Raw genomic sequence first — 23293 nt, forward strand, 5'->3', positions numbered from 1 at the left:
AACATTTTCACCAAGGGAGCCACAATTCCATCCACGACATGTCAGTATCTGTTATTAAGCAAGTTGCTGGACCGGCGGCCCGAAGACGAAGAGAGGAGATGAGGATGATTTTCACTTACAAGACCCTAGCCCCTAGTGGCATGAACATTGACTTAAAATTCTAAATTCATCTTTGTATTCTCAGACAAAATATTCTGATGCTCATTTAAATTTTTGTCAATGTGCGCTAAGCGCGCGCGCAATCTCGCACTCTGTTTAATTTTAAACGACGTGCACGCAAGACATTTAACGTACGATCAAGCGTTCCTTTTAAGACATCATATTTAGACTGATGAAGGGGCTTCCCCGAAACGTCTGTTTTTTAAAAACTTTCTTTGCACTCCAAAAACACTTACTGAACATTTATTGTAACTATTGAGTGCTACGCAGCAAAACTCTTTTTATATGAAAAATATGACTGTTTCTAGTTTAAGATATTATATTTTAAAACAAGGGTTTAAGAAAACGTTCGGTTTTTCTCGCAAATAAACCTTAAAATCAGTTTGAAATGATTATAAAAACTGTTTCTTAACTTTTTCAGAGAAATTAAAAAGCTAGATATCGCTTTACCAGATAGTGGACGCAAATGAAAATCAACGTTGTCTTTCTGTTACTTTACACCGTAAGTTTCTAAGCTCAATGCTTTATTTTGTCTGCATGGAGCCCTCCATTGATAATGTCTTTTTCTTCCTACAACAATAAAAAAGACAAAACAAAAATTTAGAAAAATTGTTGGCAAAAAAATACCATTTAGGAAATTTCCCTTTAGTATTTTTATAAAGTAAAAGCAGTGCAATTTCCAATCTGCCAACCCAGCTTTCGGCCCGAGTCGACACACTTCTTTATATTTGGACTTCAAGCAATGCCCAAAAATTTAAATGTAAGACTAAAAGCCCGGAAAGAGGACTGAACTGGACTCATCAGCTTAAAAGGAATTCGTTTGTTTGTGGAATTTTTCTAAAATAGAAAGAAAGCTTTTGAAGGAAACCACTTTCAATTTAGAGACAGATCATAAGAATAAGCGATCTCATCACCTCACAAAAAAGTGTTTTTCCTTAAAAAGTTCTATTCAAGCGACACTGTAAGATTTTGGTCCTGGCTTCATTACATAATATAAAAGATGGCTTTAATTCTGGTTTATCTCACACAGGCAACAAACTAACCAAAATAATGAATTTTTTCTTACCTCTATTTTCCAAAGTTAAATGTCACGTCATCTCCAATCAGCATAAATGGTGCCCACTCGGAAACCTTGGTAAAGTCGTTACCTCTCATCCACCTCATAGCCTTATGAAGAGATTCACTGGCACTTTCCCCCCGAACAAGGTGCTCGTAGAAACAGCTCATGGACTGCTTCGTTGCTCTGTCTTCTAGGGCCCACAGTGCCGCCAACACTGAACGTGCACCGGATCCTAAGAACGCGCGAGCGATGCCAACAACTCCCTCGGCTCTAATTTGTCCCTTCCCACTGTGACAACAGCTTAGTACCACCAGTTTAGCTTGCAGTTGAACTTGTGAAATGTCTGACATTTTTAAAAGGTAGTCGTCTTCTTGTGGTATCCCAGTAGTAGAGCTTGGAGGTGCAAGTGCAATTTCTCCTCTTTCAGCATTTCCATGTGCAGCAAAATGTATCAGACTTACTGAGGCTATCCTTTGAAGAACTGCCTGCTTCGTTGCTTCCTTTCCTAGCAAAGGTTGAGCGCCCAACAGTCGTCCAATCATCTCTGCTTCCTCTCTTGCACCAGGCAATGGTTTTAAACGACGTCCGTTGTAAATCACATCACCAACATCAGGATCACCCACTATCAATGCGCCAGTCTGACTGTGATAGTCTCCAGGACTGTCCTGGATGAGCTTGAGAGTCGTCAATGAAGGAATGATGCGAATCCTGAAAGTCTCTGATAAATACTTCCCACTTTTATCAAGTAAAGCTGCAAATGGAACACTGTACAAGTTGCGATCAGGAACAATAATGATTTCAGGCTCTTTAAGTAAGTCCAACACAGAATTGATGAGCATTTCGTGGAACAAAGTTAAACTCAGTTCAGGATCGTTCTCATTCTTTGCATTTCGGAAAGCTGCGAGGCTCTCTTCCTGAGAAGAATCAGATTCAGCCGGGTCGATGTCATTTAAAGATCGATCTTCACAAACCTCCTCGGGCAAAATACTAAAGCTACGGAAACTCTTAGCCATGATAGCAAAAAATTCATCCAAATTTTCAGCTGGCTGTGCTAATCTTTTGTGAAGAGCGTTTTCATCCACTGTAACTTTTTGGAAAGAAATGACTCCGTTTGTCTTGAGAATCCACAAAAACACTTTTTGATTATAATAAGAAATGTACAGACAAGTGCAGTTATTTTCTTTCGTCATGACATTTTCAATGCCAATCCATGATTGCGGGTTAGCTGATATGTGTGTTTCAGCGGAGTATTGAGTTGCCATCAAGTCTGCTAGGGCTCTAGCACGTCCCAGCTCTGCAGCATAAAGAGCAATGTTAGAATCCCGATCTCCAGATTCACAAAACAATGCACTGAGCATCTGATAGGGAAAAAAATGCTTGTCTGCAAAGGATATCTTAATTTGATCGTTGTCTGCATTAAAACTTCGCAATTCTTCGCATTTTTCAATACTTCGAAAGAGGTAGGAAAAAGCTTCGTCATCCTTTTGTTGCAAAACCTTTACCAAAGCAAGATTACAATAACAAAGAATCTCAGTTTTGCCGACTCTAATATCTTTACTTATAGAAAGTGCCTTTTCAATATATTCTTCGACCATCACGTACTCGCCCAGCAATTGAAACACAGATCCCAATCGTTGGTAAGTTTCTGCTTGTCCGTTTCTGTTACCAATTTCGATTTTGATCGCAAGTGCTTTTTCATAATATTCTTTAGCTTTGACATTGTCACCAAGAAATTGAAACATACATCCTAGGTTAGCGTAAGTTGTTGCTTCTGCGTCTCTGTCAAAAATTTCCAATGAGATTGCAAGTGCTTTCTCTGAATAATTTTTACTCTTTCTATATTGTCTAAGAGCTAGATACACGCCTCCGAGGTTTCGGTAATATGCTCCTTCTCTTGCTCTGTTCCCAATTTCCGTGGTGATTGTAAGACCTTTCTTGAGATATTCTTCAGCCTTGACATAGTCACCGAGAGTTTGAAATATAATTGCCAGGTTTCCGTAACATGTTGCTTCTCCTGCTCTGTCACCAATTTCCATATTGATCGTAAGTGCTTTCTCGTGATATTCTTTAGCCTTGACATAGTAACCGAGAGATGTAAACACAATTCCCAGGTTCGCGTAACATGTTGCTTCTCCTGCTCTGTCGCCAATTTCCATATTGATCGTAAGTGTTTTCTCGTGATATTCTTTAGCCTTGACATAGTAACCGAGAGATTCAAACACATTTCCCAGGTTTCCGCAACATGTTGCTTCTCCTTCTCTGTCACCAATTTCCATATTGATCGCAAGTGCTTTCTCGAGATATTCTTTAGCCTTGTCATAGTCACCAAGAGATTCAAACACAGTGCCCAGCTCTTCACAGGCGATCGCTTCCCCATTTTTGTTTCCAATTCCTTTCATGACAGTGACTGCTCTCTTATAAAGCTCTTTTGCCTCAACATACTTATTTTCACTCTGATACATCCTTGCCAATGCTATGCTAAGCCACCCTTCTTGGACTCTTTCATCGCACTGGCGGTGAATGACAAGAAGTTTTCTGCCATATGTTATCGCATTTGTGTTATCGTGGATACGACAGTACGCTTGGAACAGTGTCTTAAAGATATCTGTGCAAATCAATTTGCCAAATTGCTTTTCTCTCATTAGTGCTTTTCTATTCAGCAAAACCAAACTTTCCTTGCATAACTCGATAGCTGTTAGTGCACGACCGGTGTTTAGAAGGAAAGTGGCAACAACTAAGCTTATACCGATGGCTTCTATAATTTCTTCTTTGTTGATCATGACGCCTTCTTTAATCTGGAAGTGTCAGCTGAAAAATAAACAGAGCAGAGGTATGAATAGGGCTGTACGCAAATCCGCCGATGCGTGCAATGTTTCGAAATGTTTGCTCAAATTCGTTATCCGCACTACTTGACTTCGTATGACTTAACTATTCAACGAGTTTCTTGCAAAGTGAACTTCAAGACGAAAGGAGAGATCTTCAAGAAATTCTCGCCTTCGAACTGCAAGGAGTTCACATAAATAAGCTTGTGCTTTCAATTCTCTTTTGTTCTAGTCTAATAAATATAGCTTATATAAGGAAGTCTCCTTCTCCCCAAGGGATGATAATCCGTTAATAATACGCCAGCTAGGTGAAGTTTTTTGGTAGGACCAGTGACTCCTATACATAAACAACATTCAAAAGTGAAATTCGACCAATTTACATGGGAAAATTCGTGAGTAAGTTGCAGTGGAACCTTGTTGAACGCTTGTTGAACAGGGAGGGATTGAAACTACCTAAAGATATTACATCAGTAAATTCATTTAGATCTGTACATATAGTGTCTTGGCATTGTTAGGGGGCCAAAACCCTAAAAGTGCCTACTTCACACAAGGGGTTTATTTTGAGGGACATGTCGCAGCGATAAAACCACGTATGGTTAACGCGACAGCACATTGCATCCCTGCAAAATTTTGTCCCTGTGGCAAAAAACAAAGCAAAAAGCAAGCAGTGGGACCGTGAAATCAATGACTCCACTTTTAACTGGGCGTGAAATTAAAACAATGAAATTGGAGCACTGCTTACAATCATTTATGTTTACTATGTCAGCTTGTTTTCAAACGATCAGAAACCAGAAAATGGTCACAAAAAATCTAAAGGATAAGTTTTAATACGGACTTTCTTTGGCCAAAACGCAAAGAAAACTCATCCGGCAGATCTAAATAATATCGCAATACCACAATTCAAGATTGAAATTACTGAAATACCGCATGAAAAATGGGCTAATACTTCAATACCGCAAACCTAAATGTCCCCCTCTATAAAAATACATACAATACAAGGCAGGTTTTACTCACCACGCCAATGTCGGTTGAAGATAAATGATTGATAAAAACCAACACGTATTCCTCGGCTTGTGTATAGAGTAAGCTTTACTGTCAAGTTTATTTTTTTATACTCTAAGCTTAGGAAAGAGAAAATACCGATTTCCGTGAAACGTAAAGTCAGACGTTCCTTTGGGAAGTTAGAAAATGAAATTTTCTCGTTAGATCTCGTTTCAGATTTTCATTTTCCAAAATCTAAAATTCTAATAATCCTTTATTAACTTGCTTGCTTCACAATTTGGATTAATTGAGTCGAGATGGCCAAGCATAATATTCCTTCCGGTTCTTTTACACTGCAGAAGGCTTTTGTTAACGGTTAAGAGACTAGTCGGTGTCGTGTTTGTGAAAATGTTCTGAAGAGCACAAAAAGTATGGGATATAAAGGTAGAGATTCTATGATGTATACTTACCATTTGAAGGAAAAATCCGGTTGGTGTGACCGTTGCATAATAGAAAGCGATTTTCTGAATATACCGACCAACCGGACCAGGCGTTCCGTCCCACTAACTCCTTAAAAAGGGCCTGAAAAGAAAATTTTCGACGTTCCGTTCCGAAAGTAAGAAAGGACTACCTCTGGAGGTAGTCCACAATTTGAGAACAAATTTTCCGGCAAAGTGTCTTTTATTTGACTTCAAATCGAAATTTCGGGCCTTTTTGGCTAAATAGTTAGCACCCCTGCATTTTTATTTCTAGGGCCAAGTAAAATGTTCGTAAAAAAGAGGTGTCCGTATTATGATGGTGTCTGTAACGGGAGAGATTCGACTGCACTGCACTGGGTCAGATGGAGAGAAATAGACAGCGGCCTTATGTGGGTCTACACAGCGGTCAAACGCTACGTGCGTGCGCGTTCCTGTGAAATTCCCGCCAAAATTTTCCATACAAAGTCTTAAATTTTCCGAAAACTTTCGCTTTAAAGCCAAAAGTTAACGCCGTTCCTGGAAAGTTAAGGAAAGTTGGAAAATATATAAACAAACTTTAAATGCAGGGCTGATCAAACAGCTAGGGACTGATGTTATAAATTTATTTTGGCCCAGTATTTCGGTTGAACAAAACCAACCTTGATCAGGGGCAAACATCAGTCCCTAACTGTTTGATCAGCCCTGCATTTAAGGTTTGTTCCTTAAGTCTACTGCTGATCCTGATCTACACAAAGATCCGACTACAATTTGCTCCTGTTTGTCAGAGTGGTCCTTGCATAGTTACAGAAGTCACAAGTTATATATACTCCGCCAGGGAGGGGAAAGGCAACAGTGCTGTCAGATCCTAAGACATGTTTCGGCGGGGTGGGAACTTTTAAAATATAACAAAACGCGGAAGAGTATTATTTTTTATTTATTAAGTCTCGTTTTCAAATGAATGCATCAATCACTAGAGCTTTAATTCTTCTACTAGTTGTATGCGCCGCAAATCTCTCTCACAGCCTCGGGTCACTTCTTATCTGACAAGTAATGCCGATGTCGACGCCGAGGACAACGCCTAGCGAAAAATAAGTTTCTTTTTACTTGAGAATCTCGCAACTATCCAGATGTGTTCAGTGTATCGATTGGTTTAGGAACTAGCTCCAGCTGAATATGTAAAGAGAGCGTTCAAACACACATAGAAATCGTCATCGTTCACGTTCTCCAAAAAACGCAGAATTTGGTCATTTCACGTTGTTGTTTTGTAGAGAACAGTCAATAAATGTACAAAGATTTATACGCACGTGCAGAGTTATAGGCTGTTTTTATACTAAAGACGTGTTACCCGTCTAGACGAGCTTCGGCAAAAATTTTGTTGCTCGTCTGGTTATGCGTCTCTAGTATAAAGACGGGCACAAGACGCGTTACGCGACTAGACGAGCTTGATTTCGTTATCCGTCTTTCAAGACGCATATTCGAAAAGTAGCTCGTCTAAAAGTTTCATATAACACTTCAACTGTTTTTTCAGACATGTTCTTCTTCTCTCTTTATGGAAATCTCTCTGTCTGTAGACTGTTTTTGTCCGTCACTACGTCGGCTGTTGTGTACACTGCTTGGTGAATATTTCGCTCCTCTGATGACGAGCCAAATCTTTTCTCTGAGATCTCTACATCGCCAACAGTAGAGAAACGGGTTTAGTGAAGAATTCAAAATGTTATGGTCTCTGCCAGCGGATACAAAAGATGATCAAATAACGCATCGTCCTCGATCAGCATATCTGCGAAGGAGGTGACCATGAGTAGCAGATAACAAAGCACAAGCACCCCTGTGATATAAGCTACAGTACGGGCCATATGTGTCTCTCTTAAGCTCAACGTTGATTCCTGCGCGGAAATGTTGTTGTCATCTTTACGTGTGTCGCGCGCGCAAATCTCTATGTTGACTTTATTTTGTGCGTGAATTTGACGTTCGTGTCGCCTTATTATCTTAAATATCTTAAAGTACAAAGCGATATTTAATATCAGACTAAATCCAATGACACCCGAAGCAATGGGCGAGAAAAACTCGTCGTTTTTCACTCTCAAAGCTCTGCAAATAACATTGAATAAAAACCACACTGCCCAAACTGCAGACACGATGGTTACCAATCGAGTTTTCGTCATGTAGTTAATGTACTTGAATGGATAAACTATAGCAAAGAACCTCTCGCAGGCTATCAGACTCAGTGTTATCAAAGACAGCCCCACACAGAATATTTCAGTGTATAAGTACGCGAGAAGTGCTCCGCAGTAAAACACAAGATTGATTTTTCCAGCGATGTACACAACGAAGGCGTTTTTTTTTAAAATTAAATTACCGGTAGTTTCCATAAAATCAGTGTAAATAATAGCTGTGTTATGTTCTCGAGTGTATACCGTGAAATATCCTACACAAACAAAAAGGCGGGTAGAATTTTCAATATCATAGGCCCCTGTCGGGGTATAACATTCTCTGGTTTTCCCATCTTCACATAGGCGTACTTAGAAAACTTCAAAAATTAAAGCTTATTACTTACTCGTTCAATAGAAATTATCTCACTTTGTTTCTTTTTCTGCTTCACAATTCAGTGAACGTAATAATTTTGAAAATAAACAAGCAAATTAACTTGTCTTGTTTTTATTTCCCCCGACCGAGCCACAAAAATCACATATCACGATCGATATTACTTGACCGTCATTAAAATAAAACGTTTAAGTGCATTTAACACATCGATTAACGTTTCAGTCGTTATGATAGCCAAGATACTTTCAGAGAAGAAAATGGCAAAAGAACGGATGATTGTTGTAGTTAATCAGGGCCCTAACCAGACCTTTGGCAAAGACGAGGCAAGATCTTCCTAGGAGGTTCTGGGCTTATACCCTCGAGAAAATGTGGAAAACAAGAACCTCTGAAACTCTTTCTTAATCATTTTTTCATAAGGTATTTCTTGAAAACAAATCAATCTTGTTTAACAGAGTATTATTTTCCCAACTAAACATATTTCATCATAATGATATGAGAAAATCAAATTTGTATTTACTTTCAACGCACTTAATTAATCATGATACGCAACTACAAAAACTAGTTTCGTCAGAAGACCTCGTCAGTTGGTAGTCATATGCTGTTAAGAATTTTAAATTTCAGACGACTTCATATAACATTGCACAAAGAATAACCCTGGTATCTAGACAACTGTTGCAAAGGTCAGACCCGTTTAAAGAAAGGCAGTGCAATAACACCGACTGTCTGATCTGTAGCACTGGAGGAAAAGGGTCTTGTCGCAGCACAGGAAAGTGCCTCATCTTGCCTCTTGCTGGTTACGGCCCTGTTAATTGTAAACGAACTTTTATGGAATAGTTTGAGAATCATTATCAGGATCTGGTTGTGTCAGAAACAAAAAAAATTAAGAGTAATGTCGGTAAAAAGCGAAGAAAATCTGAAAATGTCGCCATATGGTCCAAAAATGTGATATTTTGACCAAAGAGACTTCATACGCTCCAGAGTTTCAATTTCATTTTTTGTGAAATCGTGTGAATCTACTGCACGAATACCGAAAACATTTGCACAATATACCGATTTCTGCACCTTTGAAATGAACATCATGATAGCGAGTGTTATTACGTTTAATACTCGGGCTACGTCCACACTAAGTAAGCGGGATAAATTTGAAAACGCAACTTTTTTTCTCCTGATTGCATGTTTAAGACGGAATCCACTAGGAAGTCGAGTAATATTTATTAAAGTTGGACAAAAATCAAGTACCAGAATAATTTAAATCCTGTTGCGTTATTTCCTACCCTTAATAAAAGGTAAAGATGTAAGTTAATTATCCGTGATAACACCAACAACAATTTCTTATCAGAGTCTGAGAAAATGAATTTCAAAGTTCACAAGCTATAGGCAAAATCTCACGTGTAGCCATTTTGTAAATTCGTCTTAAGCGATTCAGTGGAATTCAGCGGAACTTCGAAATTTGTTTTCGATGTTTAGTGTTGTTAGAAAAGATTTCTTTTGATAAGATATTTGAAGCAGTAACAAAAAAGTTTGCAATAAGGTGGAAATAATTCTGGTACAACAATTTCTTACCAGAGTCTGAGAAAATGATATTCAAAGTTCACAAGCTATGGGCAAAAGCTCACATCTCTTAAGCGATTCATGGTAATTCAGTGGAACTTCGAACTTTGTTTTCGATGTTTGGTGTTGTTAGAAAAGATTTCTTTCGATAAGATATTTGAAGCAGAAACACAAAAGCTTGCAATCAGGTGTAAATAGTTTTGGTACATACTCCCCGTCCACACTAAAACGGAGTTTTCGGTAGCCGAAAACGGAACATTTTGCAAATCACACTCTCCAGAGTGGATAAATTTGAAAACGCCTGCTAGGTGCGTTAGTGTGGCAGCGAATACGGAACTTTTTGAAAACGCTGACGTCAAAAACTCGAATTTTGCGCGGGCTCAAACTCTACCAAGCATTCTGGGCTTTCTGGGGCTGAGGCAGTGTTTCAGTGTGGAAGGTGAAATAATTCGAAAGCGATAATGTGGATGGAGAACATTTCGTCTGTTTTCGAGACGAAAGTGCCGTTTTCAAATTTGTCCTGCTTAGTAAAGGTTAGTGTTGAAAAAAAAAATGGATAGAATGCGACGTTTAAATCAATTAAATTCGGCTGTTTAAAATTAAATGCGAGTTCAATCGAATATTCGACTGAGCTGAGCCAGTCGAATATTCGACTGAAGTTCGACAGTTGATTTAAACGCCGCATTATACATGTGCCGAATCTAATACAGTGCTCTTTGTGAAGGCAAAAGCATAACAAGAGAACAAACATACAAAAGGTAATACACTGCCATCTCCTGTTTGCTCGAATAGTGTTTAAGATGGTATAAACGTCGCAAACGAACAATATCCTCTTTATCTTTGTCAGCCATATTGGCGGAAAACTTAGCGGAGTCTAAGAATAACCATGTTCCTCGCGCTCATTAATTTAATTCGACAAAATTATTAATTAAATGCGTCGTTTAAATCAAATGCCGACCTTTTTTTAATACGAGTCGACTTAAATTAGGATTAGATTCGGCGCATGTAAAATGCAACATTTAAACCGGGTCTTACTTTTGAAATGTGAATAGCTGTGTTGAGTCATAGAGTGCGATGTAACATATAAACAGTTACTTCTGGTTGGCTAGCGGCCACGTGAAGTTTCTCGTAGGTTACAAAATCAGTAACAGAGTAAGTACGGTTCAACTTCAGGCAATATTTCGATTCGAATTTAATCCATCTTCGTGCTGATAAATAAGAATAAAAGCGGAAGATTTTAAAGTAGGATGTTATGTCAACACAAGTCGCCTTTAGGCCAGAGTTAATTAATTAACCGCCGACTGGTTAGCTCAGTTGGTAGAGCGCCGGACTACCGTGCGGGAGGTCTCGGGTTCGAGTCCCACACCGGACCAACACTCAGGGTCTTAAAATAACTGAGGAGAATATGCTGCCTTTGCAATGACATCTGCAAACATTTAGTTATTCTAGTCTTCTCGGATAAGGACGATAAATTATAGGTCCTGTCTCCTACATCTTCAGTGTTACGGTCAGCAGGGGACGTAAAAGAACCCACACACTTATCGTAAAGAGTAGGGCATGGAGTTCCCGGTGTTGTGGTCTGGCCTCTGCCCGTTGTACTGTGAGTACTGTTGAAATTCGTGGAAATATTAGCCATATAAAGCTACTCTTCACATCCGAAAATAAATAAAAGTGATGTAGATATAGACTGCCTTGTTTTTATGTAAAGAAACCTCCTTAACAATTCCAGTTGCTGTCCGTGCCAATAAAGTTGGTATTGTCCCTCACTATGTTAAGGTAAGATTCTTTGGTGTTAACACAATGGATGTTATGTAGATAGAATGGAAAATTGCAAAGCGTTAAAAATTCTTGCAGCTGTGCAAAAGATGAAATGTAGCGTCTCGAACGTGTTCACTGTGCGTTCATAGAGCGCGCGCTCTGTTTACCGAGTAGCTAGACAAGAAGGGCCAGTAAACTGGTATTGGGGTTTGTACTTAGTGGTTGCGTTAAAGGAGACATTCGAAATATTAATATTAAAACAAAGCCCCTAAGCAACTAGTCTCCTACGAAGACGCCCTTTGCATTCCGTGGGGGATGGGGAGGGGGGAAACGCATGACAAGCGCAAAGAGCATGAAGAAAACAAAAGTTAAATGAAAATAAAAGACACGGCTTTTGCTTTTGCCGTGTTTTTAATTCACGTGCAATTTATTTTCATTTTCTGCATGCATCGCTAAAATTTCAAAAGTAAAACGCGCAAAAATTAACCACCGAGAAAAGGGGAATTTTTATCAGTTTATTTTTAAAGCGACTGATAGAAAAGATACTCTCGACAAAAGGTAAAGATACTAAAGTAACTTTTGATAATTTTGCGCGATTTTCGCGAACTTCAGACTTTGCAAAAATAAACGGCATTACGTACACTGGGACTATAAAATAAACAATTCTTGTTTTGTATCAGTTTCTTCACCTGGGTTCCCTCCGTATCGCCTTGTTTTATTCTCTCTCTCTGCTTCCAAATTCCCTCTCCCCCCACCAGCTCCACCCCTGACCCCAAACTTTTGTCACATAGGCTTTTCGAAATTAAAACACCATTAAACAACGTTATTATTAACTTATCTTGGGACTTTCTGTATTTATGCGAACAAGAGTGAATTGGTGTTTTATCACATTTCTAGACACCGAGAACAGCGTTGGATATACGACGCGCGGCGGAGTATTTTTGACTAAATTCGAGGAGTTTAAAAATGCGATGAAACACTGTCTCAAGTGTTTGATACATCGTCTCAACTGAAACTAAAACTAAAGAGTAAATAAAGAAATAAAATCGTAAAAATATATGCTAATTAAGATTGAAATTTCCAAATCACCGTCACTGTTATAGTTTCATTTGTTTTAACTTGATGAATTGTTACTGAGTTTGAGAATCAAATTTCTTATTCAAATCTTAGTCCTGTTAGCCTGTGTACAGCCGTCAACTCTCCTCAAGGGTGCAGAGGGAAAGCTCTTCTCCAAATTTTCTTGAGGAGAGCAGGGCGCTGCACACAGGCTAAATCCTGTGACAATCTTTATCACTCTCTATATTAATGAGTGCAGTAAAAACCCGCGAGTAAGAACCTAACATTTAAGAACCTGTTAGGCTAAAATTTGCAAATTAGATACCATTTTTATAAGAACCTATTTAGCCTAAAATTTGAAAACAGGTTCTTATTTTCTAAAATTGATTAAATATGTTTCCACTTGGGAAAATATGATAAGTCAACATTCTGGATCCTCTTTGGAGATACGTAACCTAGAAGCCATATTACCCCAGATGCAATGAAATGTAAATTTTATACCAGTAAAAGGCCGAATACCATGCACTAAAATCTCTATTTAAAAACATTGAAAATTTTTCCTCAGAAATTGAGAACCTATTAAGAACCTAATTAGCCTAAATTTGTGTTAATAACCCTTTATGTAAGAACCTATTTAGGCTAATCTAAAAAACAATAGGTTCTTACTCGCGGGTTTTACTGTATTATTTCTATTTTGCAATTGCTTAGAAATACTTAGTTGGATAGACACGTGTTCCCAGCATAACGAAATGTGACAATTTGCTTTCATGTGACAATTTTGCTTTTTTGTGACAATTTGCTTTGCTTAATTGTCATGTGACTATTTGCTTTCACGGAATGTCCTGAGATACGTGAATCATAGATAGAGGGTCTGAATGGGGTTTGGTGTTTAGTGTTATTTGCCCATAATTTTTAGTGTTTGATGTTATGTTGGCCAATTTTAAAATGTTTACTGTTTTCGGAGAAAATACTGTTAAGTGTTTGGGTCAGTGTTTAGGTGGTTTTTCGTGAAAACCCCATTGTCTTTTAGCATTGTAAATTCTTATCTGCTCTTCGAAAAGCGGCAATAAAATCACTCATCGACTAAGAGAAAATTTTCGGTTTCTCTTCGGAAATCTTCGGTAGTCTTCGGACATCTTCGATAGTCTCCGGATATCTTCGGTAGTTTTCGGGAATCTTCCGAAATAATCGGAAATCGTTTGAAAATGGCTGAAAACTTCTTGATATACTAAACAAAATAATATTGTCCTGTTTGGAGCCGGTTTTTGCCTCTTTCTGGATAAAATTTATTGTTACAGTAAATTTTTTACTGTTAGGTTAAAAAATGCGTAAATAGTAATTGTTTCATGTTACAGAGCCAAAAACTTACAGTCAAAACACCACTAGCGTTCCTTTCAAGGGTGGATTAATGATTCCATTATTGCAAATTTGATTTCATTCTTTGCTTCAATATTCCATTCTTGAATTGAATATTGCGATGTTCAAACGGCGACTCAATTCAAAACTCGAATGTTGATTGGATTGTCGTCTGGCTTCACGCGACGGGCACGTGGGATTTCGGCCTGAATTTGCATAAACTTGTCAACCGTCAAATGTCACACATCGTGTTTTCTCATCATTTTGTTCTTCACGTTATTTTATTTCAACTCTATGATAATACCAAAAGAGAGGCGAGACATCTTGATACACTGAAAAGGCACAAAAATACTACTGGCAGAAGAAAAAGTGGGAAAAATGTCGTTGTCCCATTTTATGCAAATTGGGGAACTTTTTCAAATTCTCACGTGCCTGTCGCATAAATGAAATCAGAGTATAGCTAACTGTCGTGGGTCGTGGGTCGTGGGTGGAAGTCGTGGGTCGTGGGTGTGGGTAAAGTCGTGGGTGTGGGTAAAAGTTGTGGGTAACAAAAAAGACTAAAATAAATTTAAAAAATTAAAATAAAGTAAAAATATTAAAGAAATAAGTATTATGAAATGGAGCATGATCAGTGCTTAGAGGTTTGCGATCAGATTGATCGCTCACAAGTGGACTCAAACTAAGGATCTCTGGCAGTTGTGGTAATGTTAACGAAAAGTTCCGAAGCCGTCTGAAGCCGTCTCAACACTGATTTACAAGGTCTCTTCTCTGAGTAAAAACAGCGGAAGAAAGGAGTCATAAATACAATATTCACATGGAAGTTAATATTAAATTTCATTTTATTCCGAGCTGCGATTAGCATTTCGTCCTTGCACACTTTCCCCAAACAAGGAACACCCCGAAACACCCCTGCAACCCTTACGTAAAGCGTCGCTCAAGATGCAGTACGTATTTTTTATCTAGTCCGCAGCCCATAGCCCGCGTTTTACACCTCAGTCCGTGATTTTTAACCCATTTAACTAATCAATTTAAATAATAGTAATACTACGTGCTCGTTATAAAAAAAACAATAATTTGGAAGAGGTAGGCGCAAAATTATTTGCAGTGCGTCAGGCGACTGTTCATAAGAAAGCTTTCGCAAAAGCTCTCACGCTAAGCTCTCGCAATTCCAAGTGTGTAATAGATTGTAGTAAAAATGTTGGCTGCAACATTTCCGAGTCCGAATCGCACATCTTGTCGCTTTGGCCAACAAGCGAGGCCATTACATCAGTCTAATTAGTAAACAAACCAGAAGCGTCCTTTTGTAATCACAAATGGAACCATCAAAATTTCCCACGGAAAAAATGCCGCTCAGTCTACAACGCACAATGTCACGCAATAATTAAAAGTCACCGTTCTTGTGGGGTGGGGGAGTGTGCGAGCGAGCAATGCTAATCGCAACTCAGAATAAAATGGAATTTCTATTAATTGCCAAGTGAATGTTGTATTTACTGTATGACTCTTTTCTTCCGCTGTTCTTTTCTCAGACAAGAGGCTTCGCAAATGTTGGGACTTCAGACGGATTCGGAACTTTTCGTTAACATTACCACAACTACCAGAGATCTTTAGTTTGAGTCCACTTGTGAGCGATCAATCTGATCGCAAACCTCTAAGCACTGATCATGCTCCATTTCATAATACTTATTTCTTTAATATTTTTACTTTATTTTAATTTTTTAAATTTATTTTAGTCTTTTTTGTTACCCACAACTTTTACCCACACCCACGACTTTACCCACACCCACGACCCACGACCCACGACAGTTAGCTATACTCATGAAATCAAGATTCGAGTTTTGAATCGAGTCGCCGTTTGAACATGCAATATTCAATTCAAGAATGGAATATTGAAGCAAAGAATGAAATCAAATTTGCAATAATGGAATCATTAATCCACCCTTGACGGGAACGCTTGAGGTGTTTTGACTGTAACTGTTAAGTGTTATCGGAGTACTCCCATTCAGACCCACTAGATAGGGTCTTTCATTTTCCTACGAAACCGAAATATGAAAAATATGACTGTTTCTAGTTCAAGACATTTCTAAAACAAGATTTTAAGAAAACGCTCGGTTATTCACGCAAATAAACCTTAAAATCAGTTTGAAATGATTATAAAACATGTTTCTTAACTTTTTCAGAGAAATTAACAAGCTAGATATCGCTTTACCAGACAGTGGACGCAAATGAAAATCATCGTTGTCTTTGTGTTACTTTATACCGTAAGTTTCTAAGCTCAATGCTTTATTTTGTCTACATGGAGTCCTCCATTGATAATGTCTTTTTCTTCCTACAACAATAAAATAGACAAAACAAAAATTAAGGAAATAGTTGGCAAAAAATTGCTTAAACATCGGGTAGGAAATTTCCCCTTTAGTATTTTTATAAAGTTAAAGCAGTGCAATGTCCAATCTGCCAACCCAGCTGGTAGCGAAGTCGGCCCGAGTCGACACACTTTTTTATGTTTGGACTTCAAGCACTGACCAAAAATTTAAAAGTAAGACTGATAGCCCGGAAAGAGGACTGGACTGGTCTCATAAGCTTAAAGGAATTTGTTTGTTTGTTGAATTTTTCTGAAAAAGGATAGGAAGCTTTAAAAGGAAACCACTTTCAATTTAGACACAGATCATAAGAATAAGCGATCTCATCACTTCACAAAAAGTGTTTTTTTACCTTAAAAAGTTCTATTAAAGCGACACTGTAAGATTTTGGTCCTGGCTTCATTGCGTAATATAAAAGATGGCTTTAATTCTGATTTATCTCACACAGGCAACAAGCTAACCAAAATAACGATTCTTTTTATTCGCTATTTTAAACTTACCTTTATTTTCCAAAGTCAAATGTCACGTCATCTCCAATCAGCATAAACGGTGCCCACTCGGAAACCTTGGTAAAGTTGTTACCTCTCATCCACTTCATGGCATTGTGTAGAGATTTACTGGCACTTTCCCCACGAACAAGGTGCTCGTAGAAACAACTCATGAACTGCTTCGTTGCTCCGTCTTCTAGGGCCCACAGTGCCACCAACACTGAGCGTGCACCGGATCCTAAGAACGCACGAGCGATTCCAACAACTCCCTCGGCTCTAATTTGTCCACGGCCACTGTGACAACAACTTAGTACCACCAGTTTAGCTCGCAGTTGAACTTGTGAAATATCTGACATTTTCAAAAGGTAGTCGTCCTCTTGTGGAATCCCAGGTGCTGGGCTTGGAGGCGCAAGCGCAATTTCTCCTCTTTCGGCATTTCCATGTGCAGCAAAATGTATCAGACTCACTGAATCTATCCTTTGAAGTACTGCCTGCTTCGTTGCGTGCTCTCCTAGCAAAGGCTGAACGTCCAGCATTCGTCCAATCATCTCTGCTTCCTTTCTTGCACCAGGCAATGGTACAAAGTTCTTTTTTAGACGTCCGTTGTAAATCACATCACCAACATCAGGATCGCCCACTATCAGAGCACCAGTCTGACTGTGATAGTCTGCAGGACTGTTCTGAATGAGCTCGAGAGTCGCCAATGAAGGAATGATGCGGATCCTGAAAGTCTCTGATAAATACTTCCCACTTTTATCAAGTAAAGCTGCAAATGGAACACGGTACAAGTTGCGATCAGGAACAACGATGATTTCAGGCTCTTCCCTGAGTAAGTCGACCACAGGAAGGATGAGCATTTCGTGGAACAAAGTTAAACTCAGTTCGGGATCTTCCCCACCTTTTGCATGTCGGAAAGCTGCGAGGCGCTCTTCCTGTGAAGAATCAGATTCATCAGGCTCGATGTCACTTAAAGATCGATCTTCACAAACCTCCTCGGACAAAATGCCAAAGCTACGGAAACTTTTAGCCATGAAAGCAAAAAATTCATCCAGATTTTCAGCTGGCTGTGCTAATCTTTTGTGAAGAGTGTTTTTATCCACTGTTATTGTTCGGAAAGAAATGACTCCGTTTGTCTTGAGAATCCACAAAAACACTGTTTGGTCATGATAAGAAATGTACAGACAGGAGCAGTTGTTTTCTTTCGTCATGATATTTTCAATGCCAATCCATGATTGCGGGTTAGCTGAAATGTGTGTTTCAGCGGAGTACTGGGTTGCCATCAAGTCTGTTAAGGCTCTAGCCCGTCCCAGCTCTGCAACATAAAGAGCACCGTTCGCATCTCCAGATACACAAAACAATTCACTGAGCACCTGGTAGGGAAAAACATGCATGTCTGCAAAGGATATCTTAATTTGATCGTTGTCTGCATTAAAAGCTCGCAAATTCTCGCATATTTCAATACCTTGAAAAAGGTAAGAAAAAGCTTCGTGAAACTTGTCTTGTGAAACCTTCAGCAAAGTAAGATAACAATAACAATTAAACTCAGTTTCACCGTGTCTAATAACTTTACTTATAGAAAGTGCCTTCTCAAAATATTCTTTGGCCATATTGCATTCGCCCAGCAAAAGAAACACAATTCCTAATCGTTGGTAATTTTCTGCTTCTCCTTTTCTGTCACCAATTTCTATTCTGATTGCAATTGCTTTTTCATAGTATTCCTTAGCCTTGACATTGTCACCAAGAAATTGAAACATAGCTCCTAGCTTACTATAACTTTCTGCTTCTCTGGGTCTGTCAAATATTTCCATTGCCATTGCAAGTGCTTTCTCGAAATAATTGTTACTCTTTCTATATTGTCTAAGAGCTAGATACACGTCTCCGAGGTTTCCGCAATATGCTGCTTCTTTTGCTCTGTCACCAATTTCCGCGGTGATCACAAGAGCTTTCTTGAGATATTCTTCAGCCTTCACGTATTCACCGAGAGATTGAAACATAGTTCCCAGGTTTCCGTAACATGTTGCTTCTCCTTCTCTGTGACCAATTTCCATACTGATCGCAAGTGCTTTCTCGAGATATTCTAAAGCCTTGACATAGTTACCGAGAGACCGAAACACTTCTCCCAGGTTTCCGTAACATGCTGCCTTTCCTTCTCTTTGACCAATTTCTATACTGATCGCAAGTGCTTTCTCGATATATTCTTTAGCCTTGTCATAGTCACCGAGAAAGTTAAACACATTTCCCAGGTTTCCGTAACATGTTGCTTCTCCTGCTCTATCACCAATTTCAATGGTGATTGCAAGTGTTTTCTCGAGATATTCTTTAGCCCTGACATAATCACCGAGAGATTTAAACACAGTTCCCAGGTTTCCGTAGCATGTTGCTTCTCCTGCTCTGTCACCAATTTCCCTTATGATTGCAAGTGCTTTCTTGAGATATTCTTTAGCCTTGTCATAGTCACCGAGAGATCGAAACACATTTCCCAGGTTTTCGTACCATGTTGCTTCTACTTTTCTGTCGCCAATTTCCATATTGATCGCAAGTGCTTTCTCGAGATATTCTTTAGCCTTGTCATAGTCACCGAGAGAATTAAACACAGTTCCCAGGCTTCCGTAACGTATTGCTTCTCCTGTTCTGTCACCAATTTCCATATTGATCGCAAGTGCTTTCTCGAGATATTCTTTAGTCCTGACATAGTCACCGAGAGATTTAAACACAGTTCCCAGGTTTCCGTAACATGTTGCTTCTCCTGCTCTGTCACCAATTTCCCTAATGATCGCAAGTGCTTTCTCGTGATATTCTATAGCCTTGACATAGTTACGGAGAGTCCGAAACACTTCTCCCAGGTTTCCGTAACATGCTGCTTCTCCTTCTCTGTAACCAATTTCCATACTGATCGCAAGTGCTTTTTCGAGATATTCTTTAGCCTTGTCATAGTCACCGAGGGATCGAAACACATTTCCAAGGTGTCCGTAACCTGCTGCTTCTACTACCCTGTCACCAATTTCCGTATTGATCACAAGTGCTTTCTCGTGATATTCTTTAGCCTTGACATAGTCCCCGAGAGATTGAAACACAGTTCCCAGGTTCCCGTAACATGTTGCTTCTCCTCCTCTGTTAGCAATTTCCATGTTGATCGCAAGTCCTTTCTCAAGATATTCTTTAGCCTTGACATAGTCACCGAGATATTGAAACACAGTTCCCAGGTTTTCGTAACATACTGCTTCTCCTGCTCTGTTACCAATTTCCATGTTGATCGCAAGTGCTTTCTCGAGGCATTCTTTAGCCTTGTCATAGTCACCGAGATACTGAAACACAGTTCCCAGGTTTGCATATGCGATTTCTTCCCTATTTTTGTTTCCAATTCCTTTCATGATAGTGACTGCTCTCTCATAAAGTTCTTTTGCCTCAACAAACCTATGTTGACTCTGATATATCGTTGCCAGTTGTATGCTAAGCCACCCTTCTTGGAATGTTTCACCACACTGAGAGTAAATGACGAGAAGTTTCCTTCCATATGTTATTGCATTTGAGTTATCGTGGATACGACAGTACGCGTCGAACATTGTTCTATAGATTCTACCGCAAATTTGTTTGCCAAATTGCTGTTTCCTACTAAGCGCTTTATTGTTTAGCAAAGCCATGCTTTCTTTGCATAACTCGATGGCTTTTAGTGCACGGTCGGTGTTTAGAAGGAAAGTGGCAACAACTAAGCTTATACCGATGGCTTCTATAATTTCTTCTTTGTTGATCATGACGCCTTCTTTAATCTGGAAGTGTCAGCTGAAAAATAAACAGAGCAGAGGTATGAATAGGGGTGTACGCAAATCCGCCGATGCGTGCAATTTGTTCTCAAATTCGGGATCCGCACTATTTGACGAGGAGGAGAAAACTTCATATGACTTAGCTATTCAAGGAGTTATTCAACGAGTTTCTTGCAACGTGAAAACGAAAGGAGAGATCTTTAAAAAATTCTCGCCTCCGAGCTGCAAGGCATGAGTTCACATAAAGTTTGTGCTTTAAATTTTCTTCTGTTTTGTCGATATAATAAATATAGCTTAAATAAGGAAGTCCCCCTCTCCCCACGGGATGATAATCCGTTGATAATACAACCGCTAGATAAAGTTTTTTAGTAGAATAAGCGATCCCTATACATAAACAACATTCAATAGTGAAATTCGCCCAATTTACATAGGAAAATTCGTGGTTAAATTGTAGTGGAACCTTGTTGAACGCTTGTTAAACAGGGAGGGATTGAAACTACCTAAAGATATTACATCAGTAAATTCAGTTAGATCTGTACATATAGTGTCCTCCATTGTGAGGTAACTTATACCTTAAAAGTGCCTACTTCACACAAGGGGTTTATTTTAAGGGAAATGTCGCAGCAACATGTCGCAGCGATAAAACCACGTATTGTTAACGCGACAGCACATTGCACAAAAAACGAAGCAAAAACGCGCGGCGGGACCGCGAAATCAATGACACCACTTTAAACTGGGCGTGAAATTAAAACAATGAAATTGCAGCACTGCTTACAATCATTTATCTTTATTTTGCATATTAACTCGTGTGAGAAGTCTATTTCAGCTTGTTTCCAAACGATCAGAAACCAGAAAATGGTCACAAAAAATCTAAGGATAAGTTTTAATACGGACTTTCTTTGGCCAAAACGCAAAGAAAACTCATCCGGCAGATTTGAATAATACGGCAATACCACAATTCAAGATTGAAATTATCGAAATACCGCATGAAAAATGGGCTAATACTTCAATACCGCAAACCTAAATGCCCCCCTCTCTATAAAATACATACAATACAAGGCAGGTTTTACTCACCACGCCAATGTCGGTTGAAGATAAATGATTGATGAAAACCAACACGTATTCCTCGGCTTGTGTATAGAGTAAGCTTTACTGTAAAGTTTATTTTTTATACTCTAAGATTTGGAAAGAGAAAATACCGATTTCCGTGAAACGTAAAGTCAGACGTTCCTTTGGGAAGTTACAAAATGAAATTTTCTCGTTAGATCTCGTTTCAGATTTTCATTTTCCAAAATCTAAAATTCTAATAATCCTTTATTAACTTGCTTCACAATTTGGATTAATTGAGTCGAGATGAGCAAACATAATATCCCTTCCGGTTCTTTTACATGCAGAAGGCGTTTGTTAACGGTTTAGAGACTAGTCGGTGTCGTGTTTGTGAAAACGTTCTGAGGAGCACAAAAAGTATGGGGTATAAAGGTAGAGATTCTATGATGTATACTTACCATTTGTAGGAAAAATCCGGTTGGTGTGACAGTTTGCATAATAGAAAGCGATTTTCTGAATATACCGAACAACCGGACCAGGCGTTCCGTCTCGCTAACTCCTTAAAAAGGGCCTGGAAAGAAAATAATTTCCGACTTCCGTTCCGAAAGGAAGAAAGGACTACCTCTGAAGGTAGTCCACAACTTGAGAACAAAATTTCCGGAAAATTGTTTGTCTTTCAATTGACTTCAAACCGAAATTTCGGGCCTTTTTGGCTGAATAGTTAGCAGCCCTGTTTTTTCTAGGGCCAAGTTAAATGTCCGTAAGGACACACTGCGGTCAAACGCCACTCGCGTGCGCAATTCCCGCCAAACTTTTCCATACAAACTCTTAAATTTTCCGAAAACTTTCGCTTTAAAGCCAGAAGTTAACGCCGTCTGTGGAAAGTTAAGGTTTATACGCCGCTTATGGATGGGAAATTTGATAATTGATTTTCACTGAGTTTCCTAGCTTGAAATTTTCTTTCACCGTACGATTTCTTTAACAATTTCCTACAAAAGCTTGCACACTTTCAAGTCAAATTCTCAGAAAAGTTCGAGGCGCCGAAAACCGGAGGTGACGTCATTTTTGCGTTTGACCACTGTGAAGGGTGCCAGAGGGTATATTTTTTCCGCGAAGCTATCTGTGAGCGGCGAAGCCGCGATCGTGGCGATCGCGGCTAAGGAAAAAAAACCCTCTGGTACCCAGGGTAATGTGGGTCCTGTGGGTCCATATATATACTCCGTCAGGGTGGGGAAAGGTAGCAGTGCAGTCAGATCCTAAGACGTGGGTGGGAAATTTTAAAATAAAACGAAACGCGGGAGAGTATTATTTTTTTTTATTAAGGCTCGTTTCACATGAATGCAACAATCACTGGAGCTTTAATTCTTCTACTAGTTGTATGCGCCCCAAATCTCTCTCACAGCCTCAGCTCAGGTCCTTTTTATCTGACAAGTAGGTCCACTTTTCGAATTTTTTCAGCGAAAAAGAAAAAGTGATGCCGAGGACAACGCCTAGCGAAAAGTGAGTTTATATTTTACTCGAGAATCTCGCGACTATCCAGATGTGTTCAGTGTATCAGGAACTAGCTCCAGCTGAATAATTATGTAAAGAAAGCGTTCAAACCCAAATAGAAATACGAAAATTTGACGGTCGTCGTTCACGTTCTCCAAAACACGCAAAATTTGGTCATTTCACGTTGTTGTTTTGCAGAGAACGGTCAATAAACGACAAAGATTAACGCACGGCAGAGTTTGCTTTTGTTTGTGCTTCCCGGCCCTACCCTTCCGGGGGGAGGGCGAGGAACTAGGCCCGGTCCCTGCCCGGGCCTTTTTTTTTTCGTGCAGAGAACGGTCAATAAACGTACAAATATTTATACGCACGTGCAGAGTTATTATTCTGCTCCTTAAACCTTTGGTTTG

The 23293-nt window shown here is 39.2% G+C and overlaps 3 protein-coding genes and 1 pseudogene across 4 annotated transcripts in view; all 4 read right to left on the reverse strand.

Moving 5' to 3' along the window:
* Positions 1–23293, reverse strand: part of LOC144656864 (tetratricopeptide repeat protein 28-like) — a 56097-nt gene that overhangs the window by 320 nt on the left and 32484 nt on the right. The window lies entirely within an intron of this gene.
* LOC144656850 (tetratricopeptide repeat protein 28-like) lies at positions 314–5152 on the reverse strand. Of its 2 annotated transcripts, XM_078517096.1 has the most exons (3): positions 5056–5152; positions 1226–4027; positions 314–729 (listed from the first exon to the last, which is right to left on the reverse strand). In XM_078517096.1, the coding sequence occupies exon 2, from the start codon at positions 3997–3999 to the stop codon at positions 1228–1230; it is 2772 nt and encodes a 923-aa protein (XP_078373222.1). In that variant the 5' UTR covers positions 4000–4027; positions 5056–5152; the 3' UTR covers positions 314–729; positions 1226–1227. The 2 variants fall into 2 exon arrangements, with proteins under 2 accessions (XP_078373222.1, XP_078373227.1); XM_078517101.1 differs by lacking the exon at positions 5056–5152 and having other exon boundaries at positions 1226–4158.
* Positions 7005–10423, reverse strand: LOC144645160 (beta-2 adrenergic receptor-like; annotated as a pseudogene).
* LOC144645170 (uncharacterized) lies at positions 18547–21465 on the reverse strand. Its single transcript, XM_078504655.1, has 4 exons — positions 21423–21465; positions 19660–20367; positions 18638–18912; positions 18547–18551 (listed from the first exon to the last, which is right to left on the reverse strand). The coding sequence occupies exons 2-4, from the start codon at positions 20337–20339 to the stop codon at positions 18547–18549; spliced, it is 960 nt and encodes a 319-aa protein (XP_078360781.1). The 5' UTR covers positions 20340–20367; positions 21423–21465.

This window comes from Oculina patagonica, chromosome 1, assembly GCF_052425735.1.
Source record: "Oculina patagonica isolate OP01 chromosome 1, crgOcupat, whole genome shotgun sequence".
Lineage (NCBI taxonomy): Eukaryota > Metazoa > Cnidaria > Anthozoa > Scleractinia > Oculinidae > Oculina > Oculina patagonica.

What these genes read in the sequence shown, in the direction of transcription:
- LOC144656850 (XM_078517096.1), bottom strand. Translation starts at nt 3,999, where the DNA reads ATGATCAACAAAGAAGAAATTATAGAAGCCATCGGTATAAGCTTAGTT.
- LOC144645170 (XM_078504655.1), bottom strand. Translation starts at nt 20,339, where the DNA reads ATGATCAACAAAGAAGAAATTATAGAAGCCATCGGTATAAGCTTAGTT. An exon ending in TACGGGAACCTGGGAACTGT is followed by an intron (nt 18,913 to 19,659) that starts GTTTCAATCTCT and finishes TGATTATGTCAG; the next exon opens with GGCTAAAGAATATCTCGAGA.